Here is a 9,229-nt window from a genome sequence, read left to right as displayed (position 1 = left end):
TGTTCACCTAACCTAACCTGTAGTAGTGGACCATCTATCAAAAAGGGGACATTTTATAGCAACAAAAGACACAACCTCAGGAGCAGACATAGCATACTTATATTTGGCCAACGTATTTAGACACCACGGACTACCCAAAATTTTCATTCACGATAGAGACGTAAGATTTAGGAATTTTTGGAGACAATTACACGAACTACTGGGAATACAGTTAAGATATACAAGCGGCGGGCATCCAGAAACAAACGGACAGGTAGAAAGAACAAACAAGACATTGGAACAATACATCAGATCTTACACCAACAATCAACAAACAAATTGGGACTCACTATTGCCATTAGCAGAATTCAGTTATAACGATTCAAAACATGATTCAACAGGAATCAGACCATTCTATTTTGAATATGGACAAAACGTAAACAGACCAGGGACAATCACACACGCAACACAGACACCATCAGCTAACGGATTCGCTTCAATAGTCAAGAGCATGACAACCAGAGCAAAGGACAATTTAAGGAGGATCAAGGACTACAATTCAAACTATACAAACCAATCCCGACGAGAAGAGAACATCAACATTGGTGATATGGTATACATCCACAATAGTGGTATACCATCAATGTATCGACTTAGGACGGACAGCGTATGGTTAGGACCCTTCAGAGTTTTAGACAAATGGAGCACCGCGTACCGAGTAGAATTAAGGCACACCCGAGCACATAATGTTTTTCACGCAAGCTATTTAAAAAAGGCAAACACAGACAGACCACAACAACCAACCTCTTTGATGACAAGAGCAACAATGGCCATAAACAATAATCGGTATCAATGAGAGGACGACGATCAATTATACAGACGTGGACAGGTACAAAACATATTATCGATCACGGACACACCAGATGGCACTCAATACCTCGTTCAGTGGCAAAATCAACCAATCAGCGACGCAACGTGGGTAGACGCGGAAGCACTTCATGAAATTAGCAACTACGGGGACGTAGTTACAAGGAGGGGGGAGTGATATAAGGATGTGCCCCTACCTTCGTAGGTAATACAGCGGGCAAGATGCAGGAACAGGTAACATGACATCATGGTCGCTATGAGAACAATGAGAATAAAACGAACAATGAAGATAATGCATGATTATGCACGAGGACAATGAAGATAACGAGACAATGGGAATAAAACCTAGAATTCTAAACTATTTAAACGACTACCTTTTCTTTTGATACATCTTAGACTTAATTCTTTTATTAATCTCAGCGCCTTGCTCTTTGTGTGCACTTTGACCTCACAAAGATCAAGACATTTACATAGTCAGTTTGGCCGAGTGGTTAAGGCGCTTGATTAGAATTTCATAAGTGGAGTTCTTCCAAAGCATACTATCAAGTACTCTTGTAGTGCGTAGGTTCGAATCCTACAGCTGACGAATTATTTGTTCTGCTACTTGTCCCTTTGGGCCGTTTGTGGCATCTCGGATGCAATGGGTCGCTTTAGGCGGAAGATAAAGCTGAACTTTTTACAAGACTGTTGTCTAATGTTCTTTTATGCGCAAGGTTAGCGTATTTTGAGTTATAGGCGATGATCTAGATTACTAAAACTCTTCATCTTTTCAAAGTATTTTAGGAATAAGACGAATTGTATCGACAATATTTAAATGCTTGCTAAAATAACCTATAGAATGGGTCTCTGAGAGACCGGACTTCGACACCGTACCCCAATGCTGGTCCTTTTTCCGAAGTAATATTATCGACATGTCTAATGTTTCAAAATGCTTGACAGCATCGATTGTGGCTTTTTCATACGTGGAATAAAAAATAATGTCATGTATGATCTATCGCTTTTAGGCACTATTCAAAGCCTTGCCAAGCTCTTCAATCACAGCATTACCAAATTCAACAGTCTTTGTGCTTCCACCCAGGTCACCGGTACGGAGACCATGACCACCAATCTGTTTGTCGTCGAGGACTCTCCTGACAGCTAATTCAACAGCGGCTGCTTCAGCGTGCAATCCGAGAGAGTAACGGAGGAGGAGAGCTGCTGAAAGGATAGTACCAACAGGGTTAGCGATACCTTGACCAGCGATATCAGGTGCCTGTGGTGTGTAAGAGGGGGTGTAATGAGATTGTTGAGATAAACTCACACTACCGCCAATTGGCTCATGCAACCCGAATGTCCTTTTGTCTTTGCTTGGAACAGCACTCAGTGATGAGGATGGGAGGAGACCAAGTGCGCCTGGGATGACAGAAGCTTCGTCTGAGAGGCTGTGGGTGTGTGAGTGTGTGCTTCCAGCTAGAAACATCGCAAATCACGCACATATCACCGAAGAGATTCTCCATAAGTGCAACACCGTTGAGTCTGCGTGGGTTGTTGACGAGGAACATGGATGCAGAGTCGACTATGAGTGTGGTGAGCTGGTGCTGTATCAACAACGCACTCCTAACCATATTGGTGATCGAGACTGAGTTGAGGGTATTCCTTTGCATACAACTCAGTGACCGTCTTGCGCCAGAGACGGGAGGTAGCGAGAACATTAGCCTATAAGAATTGTTTTTGAGATGGTGTTGACTATTATTCGCCTACTTTAAGACGCCTTACGCACCTTGTCAATGCTGTGGACAGGGAGTGGAGGGTTGTACGAGAGGGCGAGCTCAGCTGCGACTCTAGCGATTCTCTCGACTTCTGACTTTGAATATTCCATTGTATCGAAAGCATATCCATTAGCATCAGCCTCTTGACGCTTTCCAAAGTAGATACCACCAGTCTACCGAGTGATAAGTTTATAGCAGCTAACGAAAGCAGACCCACCAGCTCCCTGAGGATGATCACGTCTGTGCCTATAGCTACTTCCTCCTTTAGTGGTGTAAAAGCGAGCAAGCTGTCCGAAGCGAAAGAAGCAGGACGGATGTTGGCGAAGAGGTTGAGTGACTTGCGGAGGGCGAGTATGCCCTGTTCAGGACGGATGGGGGAGCTTGGGCCCCACTTCGGACCGCCAACGGAGCCTTTACGGGATGAGTTTGGTGTCTTCTCGCTTCATGCAACTCACCCATCAGAACGGCGTCAGAGGATCTACAGCTTTCGAGGGTATCGCTTGGGAGAGGTTCACCAGTAGCGTCGATGGCACAGCCACCAAAGAGCTTATCAATCAAGTTGAATTTTATGGATGGATTCACTTGGGATATCTTATCGAAGACGCGGGTTGCTTGGCTGACGACTTCTGGGCCTATTTAGATTGTTAGAAATGTTGTGAAAGCCGTTAGTTAACCCCACCAATTCCATCCCCTGCGAGTACGGTGATGTTGTAAGTTGACATTGGTGGTTTGCTACCAAGATCGGGTTAGTCATCCGAGGCTTAAAAAGCTGTGAAATCCGTGTGGAAATTCATTTGAGATATTTTATGTTCTTTAAGAGGCTATTTCGAAAGTATTTTCTAATCATTTCCGCTGCTCCATTATCTCGGTTTTTTTGCGGCTTGGAAAATGCGATTGAATTGATTTAAAGCTGTTAAGTGTTCCTAAGGCCTAGAAAACGAATTGTTGTATCCTTAACGCCTAAAGCACCCTATAGCACCCTGGCCAGGCACATTTATTTACCGCTGCGATAGGAACGACATTGGAAAAGAGTGAAATTTAATTGACAAGCTTTTATAAACTCCCAAATATCTCAATATCCTTCGCATTCCCCATATCCTCCCACTTAAGTCCGTTCCTAGTTCCCATCTTGTGGCGATCCAGAGGAATTAATCCTTTTTCCGAAACCACCAACAGATAGATCCTCTCATGGCATATCCCTCTGACGATGCCTCAATGGCTATCATCTACGTCACCTTGGGTGTTTTCCTCATTATCGGTTTGGTGATCAGCTTCTTCGTTACCAAGACCAAAACAGATTTCCTGGCAGCCGCAAAGACTGCCAATAGCGGCGTTATTATGTGCAACTTTGCTGCTCAAGGTTTGGGCGCTGGCCTACAACTCACTTACCCAGAAATTGCAACTTACGGTCTACAGCCACTGATAACGTACTCTTTGGCTGCCAGTCTACCACTGCTCACTTTCCCACCACTCGCTTCTCAACTTCGAAAGAAATGTCCGGAGGGTTTTATCTTGACAGAGTTCATTAGGGCTAGATTCGGTGTTCCAGCTGGTCTTTTCTTATCTACATTCACTATTATCACATTATACGTTTTTATGCTCTCTGAAATGACTTCCATTCACTCTGTCATTCAGTCACTCACTGGATGGTCTTCAGAAACTCAAAACGTTTGGCTGATTATGCCCATCGTCGTGGAAATGCTGGTCACCATGATGTACACCGCTTGGGGTGGTTTCAAGGTATCCCTCGTAACTGATACCATTCAGGCTTCTTTCTTCATTATTCTCGTTGTTGTTTGCACAATTGCAGTCGCCGTGAATGTAGAAATTGACACCGATTTGATTCACCAAAGATCAGATCTGTTGAAGGATAGTCAGCTCGGTTGGCAACTGTTGTACAGTGGGTTGTTAGCTTATCCTCCTAATCAAAGTTAATTCAAGTTTAAGTTCTCCCAGTCGCTGTTGTGTTCAACAGTGAGTGCAAAATCACAAAGACACCACACTCTCTACTAACATCACATCCAAGACTACTTCTTGTCCAGCTACTGGCAGCGTTGTTACGCCGCCAAATCTCAGAAAGATTTGACAATCGGCTGTATCCTCGCAGCTTGTCTCATCTTTTGCTTGACCTTCCTTGTTGGATTTTGTGAGTGATTTACCTTCTCTAATACCCACCACCCATTTAACACCAAAATCAACACCACTTAAAGCTGGTTTGATTGCTTCTTGGTCAAACGTATATCCAGGTCCCAACAACGTAAACGAAGATAGCAGCTCAACAGTACTCTTCCTTCTCGTCAACAGGTTTTGTCCAGCGTGGATAAATGGGTTGATGATGGTCTTGTCTGTTGCTCTCTCATGTGCAGCGTATGATACGCTCCAAACAGCTTTAGTTGCAACAGTTTCAAATGACATATTCAGAAACAAGATTAACGTTTGGTGGACAAGATTGATTTTGATTGTGTAGGTTCTTACTAAGAAGTGCTGATTAATCTGACGTTCTTTTTAGAAATGCAGCTGTAATTGGACCAGTAGCATCCAACAAAGTAAATGATGTCCTCATTCTTTATCTCATTGCTGATCTGGTGTCCGCTGCTATTATGCCGGCAATGTTACTTGGATTTACGGACAGATTATACTTTCTGAATGGGTTTGATGTGATAATAGGTGGACTGGGAGGTAAGTTATTATGCAAAATCTCGGCTTCTGCTCACCACCACCACCACCACCAGGCATTCTCACCGTATTCTTATTCGGCTTGGTTTATTACAATGGAGATGCTTCATCTGCAGGTGCTTTGCTCATTATCAACGAAGGTCTCTATCCATCGTACAACAGTTTCGAGGCTTTAGGTACGTTTATTGCAGCGCCAGTGGGCTCAATTCTCTGGACAATTGCTGCATTTGGAGTTAGGGTATTGTACATGTACATACGCTCCAAGATAACTGGCGCTGAGTTTTCGGTATTTGAAAAACCAAAGCCACTGGATCCTGCTGTTGTTGCTGGAAACGAACAAATGCTGAGACCAAGCTTGAGTGACAGGGAGGCGGAGAGTGCAAACAACAATCTCAGGCATAGAGGTGCAGGGAGGAGGGAGAATAACTCGGATAGCAGTGAAGATGATAAGAGGTAGTCGGAGGTAGATGGGATGTCTTCTCTCTTTGACAATTTTTTGATGTTTTTTGGTTGGATTCCTTAGATATTATTTGCTACACATGAAGATATAGATGATGCCTTTGTAAACATATTAGTCTTATAGACAAAGCTGTTTTGATGAATGGTTTGAGGATGTGGGGATGTATCAAGGCGGTAGCTCATACGCTCGTAACCACGATCACTTAGTCCATTTATTTGGCACACACACAAATATTTTTACGATGAAATTACGATCACGACGCGTATTGCCTGCGCCTGCGCGTCTTTAAAGAGAACGACGACGTGTTAAGTAAAATATGTTAGAAGCTAGAATGTCAGAGGCGGGTACCTTGAAAAAGGTTCTCGATGCAGTTAGAGATTTAATTTCAGATGCAAATTGGGAGTGTAACGAGGATGGCATTGTGGGTAATCTTCGTAGGAGTTTTGGTGGATTCCACTCATATACACGTAGTCCCTGCAAGCTATGGACAACTCACATGTAGCCCTCGTTACAGTCCACCTCTCTCAAGACGCGTTTGAGCCTTATAGGTGGGTTGCAGATTCACCCACTCAAATTTCAATTAACGGGCTTTAAAAGATGCGACCGTAATATGCCACTCGGTATAAACCTCGGCAGCTTGACAAAAGTTATAAAATGCGCTAAAGATAACGACCTTGTCACTCTCAAAGCTGACGACTCTGGAGAAAGTCTCGGACTTACATTTGAAAGCTCAAACACTGACAGAATTGGTGAATATTCTATTAAGCTGCTTGATATCGATCAGGAGCACCTTGGTATCCCAACGACTCAATATGACAGTGTTATTTCAATGCCCTCGGCTGAATTCCAGCGTATATGTCGCGATTTGTCTCAACTCGGTGAATCTATCCGCGTTGAAGCCTCAAAGGAGGGTATAAGATTCTCAGTTGAAGGTGACGTTGGAAAAGCTTCCGTACTGCTTAAGCAATCATCCGGAAGGGGTATTGAGAGAGAGGAAGAAAGCGAAGAGGAGGAGGAAGAGGAAGAGGAGGAAGATGATGACGAGGATGTCAAGCCAAACGTGGATGATGAAGACAATGACGATGTCAAGCCAAAGGATAAAAAGAGGAAGTCAGCAAAGGGTGGTAACAAGAAGAAGAAGGCTAAAAAGGCTAAGAAGGAAGTCGTTGAAGATGGCGTCAGCATTTCATTGCAGCAACAAGTCAGCCTTACATTCTCACTCAAATACCTAAACAACTTTACAAGAGTGAGTCGATTTTGGATAAAAAGTTGCACATCGCGCTAACAAATGAACAATAGTCAACTCCACTCTCAAGCAGAGTAACACTATCACTCTCAAAAGACATACCGCTGCTGTTGGAGTATGAGTTCGGTGCTGGTCATATCAAGTACTTCTTAGCTCCAAAGATTGGTGATGAAGACGCTGAGTAGATGCATTTAAAGTAATTCATTGTCAAATACCTTTTAATTAATATTATTTGTACTTTCCTCTCTTTGCACATTACAATGGTCCCAGGTAGCGAGAAGCTCACAGTATTTGTGGGTAGTATCAGTGCAGGCGTAAGTGATGAGTGGCTGGATAGATTACTGAATGTGAGTGTACCATATCGAGTACCACCTCAATTATAATTCCCTCTAATCAAATATCAAAGGCCGCCGGAAATCTCGTTACTCTCAATCGTGTTAGAGGCCCAACAGGCAAACCACAGGCTTTTGGATTCGCGACGTTTGCCGAGCCAGATAGTGTACTCCGAGCAATCAAAACGCTTAATGGCGTGTCAGTCCCCGCTGGTGAACGCGGTCAACCACGCAAGAATCTGCTGGTGAAGCCAGACGAGAAAACGAGAGCATTTCTAGACGATTACGAGAAGACTCTGCTTAAAACAGACGATGAGGAATTGGAGGAGCACAGAGCAGAGGAAGTGATAGCAAAGATACTGGATCACATGTCAGATCCAAACCTATACGCTAGAGGCCCTAATATGAACAATGCAGTTCCTATAGCAGACGATACACCTGCCCACCTTCGTGATTTACCTCCAGAGGAGATACCTGAGGCTCATAGACAGGAGACACTCAACATGATCGAAATGTTCAGATCAGGCACTATGGTAAACCCTGCTGTCAAATCTAAGCAGGTGCAGAGACAGGAGAAAGAGCAGCGCGATAAAGAGCGTTTGGAGAGAGATCAGGCTGAGAGAGAAAGAGAACGCGATCAGAAATCTAACATGAGAAAGTGGGGTAGTCGAAGCGGTATCAGTGGCTCCAATGTTAATGATCCACAGTCATTCAATAAACCTGTCGGCTTCGTAAGGTCGTCTTCTAGCCATCAACAAGACAGATCTGAAGACTTGCCAATGACCTTAGAGCAAGCCTTGTCAATGGCCGAGCAAGATGAGAAATCAGAAAAAGATCGTCTGTCCAGGAGGTCTAGAGATAGAGAACTGGCTTTCAGAGACCGTGAACGCAAGTTTGAAGGGAAGGAGAGAGCAAGACTAAATGAATATGATCGAGATCTTGCAAGAGAAAGGGCAAATGATAGCTCTGACACTAGCGCGAGGGAGAGTGCATTACATAAGCTACTAGCAGTTGACGATGATAAACTAGCTGAAAAGAATGAACTGTTCTACGTGAACAGGTGGGTGTGCCGTTCTTTACATCACCTAACTTACATGCTTTAGACGCAAATGGAGAAATGGACGCTCACAAGCTAGACGGAAAGAAGAGACCGCAGATGAAGCAGATAAAGTGGCGGAAGTAAACGAATCTGAAAAGGTTAAGAGAGACACTGAAGTTTTCTTAGAGCAACAAGCTAGAGATATGGAGAACTTCACTAAAGAGCAGAAGAAGAGAGGTGTTTTGATGGATGACGGTATGCCGATTAGATTGTCAGCAGCCGCTCAGCCCACCCAATATACTGAGACGGCGGAGCCATCCAAGCAAGCAGCACGTACCACAGCATTCAACGATGAGGAGGTTGATGAAAACGGCGAGACAATACAAAAGCGCAAACTTGTCAAACTCGACTACAGCGGTATTGTTCCAGACAAAGATGATCTCACGCCGGAGCAGAGAGAGGCTGCGAGAAGAGTGCGATTGAGAGAAATTGCTAACGATGTCCCAGAAGATTACACATCGTTATCCAGATTTGATGTGAATTGGGATGCTATAACAGATGCAATTATCTCAAAGAGACTCATACCCATTACAAAGTCACTGATGCAGGAGTATTTCGGAGAAGCTGATGAAGAAATGATGGAAATTGTGAGCGATCAGCTCAAATCAAAGCAAGGTATAGATGAATTTGTGGAGACGCTTGAGCCCGTGATGCTTGAAGACTCAAAGACGGCTGCTATCAAGATATGGCGTAGGTTGGTGTTTGAGGTGTTGACATTTGAGGAGAAGTTGAGTACGGAAGGGTTTGAGTTGTAAAATGCTTGAGTACTTGTGATTTATGCATGAATACACTTTGGCACATTTACGCGTCTGTCTTTTCCCT

General features: G+C 43.9%; 4 protein-coding genes and 1 non-coding gene across 5 annotated transcripts; 4 read left to right on the top strand and 1 right to left on the bottom strand.

The window, feature by feature from the left end:
• Positions 1 to 1,319: 1,319 nt before the first annotated feature.
• Positions 1,320 to 1,432, top strand: J056_004887. The gene has a single exon. It is a non-coding gene; the product is annotated as a tRNA-Ser (tRNA).
• Positions 1,433 to 1,846: 414 nt separating this feature from the next.
• Positions 1,847 to 3,316, bottom strand: J056_001324 (3-isopropylmalate dehydrogenase; the record flags this gene model as incomplete). Its single annotated transcript, XM_009270884.1, has 8 exons — positions 1,847 to 2,098; positions 2,147 to 2,267; positions 2,320 to 2,401; positions 2,448 to 2,541; positions 2,606 to 2,767; positions 2,812 to 3,005; positions 3,050 to 3,226; positions 3,274 to 3,316. 8 exons carry the CDS (start codon positions 3,314 to 3,316, stop codon positions 1,847 to 1,849), a joined length of 1,125 nt encoding a protein of 374 aa, XP_009269159.1.
• A 466-nt stretch (positions 3,317 to 3,782) lies between these two features.
• On the top strand, positions 3,783 to 5,727 carry J056_001323 (putative urea active transporter 1; the record flags this gene model as incomplete). The annotated part of the gene is made up of 6 exons (XM_009270883.1): positions 3,783 to 4,494; positions 4,542 to 4,568; positions 4,621 to 4,740; positions 4,805 to 5,057; positions 5,104 to 5,273; positions 5,327 to 5,727. The coding sequence occupies 6 exons, from the start codon at positions 3,783 to 3,785 to the stop codon at positions 5,725 to 5,727; spliced, it is 1,683 nt and encodes a 560-aa protein (XP_009269158.1).
• A 319-nt stretch (positions 5,728 to 6,046) lies between these two features.
• J056_001322 (Proliferating cellular nuclear antigen 1) lies at positions 6,047 to 7,161 on the top strand (the record flags this gene model as incomplete). Its single annotated transcript, XM_009270882.1, has 4 exons — positions 6,047 to 6,151; positions 6,202 to 6,278; positions 6,328 to 6,976; positions 7,030 to 7,161. The coding sequence occupies 4 exons, from the start codon at positions 6,047 to 6,049 to the stop codon at positions 7,159 to 7,161; spliced, it is 963 nt and encodes a 320-aa protein (XP_009269157.1).
• Positions 7,162 to 7,236: 75 nt separating this feature from the next.
• J056_001321 (uncharacterized protein) lies at positions 7,237 to 9,162 on the top strand (the record flags this gene model as incomplete). The annotated part of the gene is made up of 3 exons (XM_009270881.1): positions 7,237 to 7,323; positions 7,383 to 8,368; positions 8,412 to 9,162. The coding sequence occupies 3 exons, from the start codon at positions 7,237 to 7,239 to the stop codon at positions 9,160 to 9,162; spliced, it is 1,824 nt and encodes a 607-aa protein (XP_009269156.1).
• Between the last annotated feature and the right edge of the window lie 67 nt (positions 9,163 to 9,229).

The sequence above is a fragment of the Wallemia ichthyophaga genome, assembly GCF_000400465.1.
Source record: "Wallemia ichthyophaga EXF-994 unplaced genomic scaffold scaffold14, whole genome shotgun sequence".
In the NCBI taxonomy this organism is placed as follows: domain Eukaryota; kingdom Fungi; phylum Basidiomycota; class Wallemiomycetes; order Wallemiales; family Wallemiaceae; genus Wallemia; species Wallemia ichthyophaga.
The sequence above is the reverse complement of the archived record's forward strand: the minus strand, read 5'-3'. Positions and strand labels throughout refer to the sequence as shown.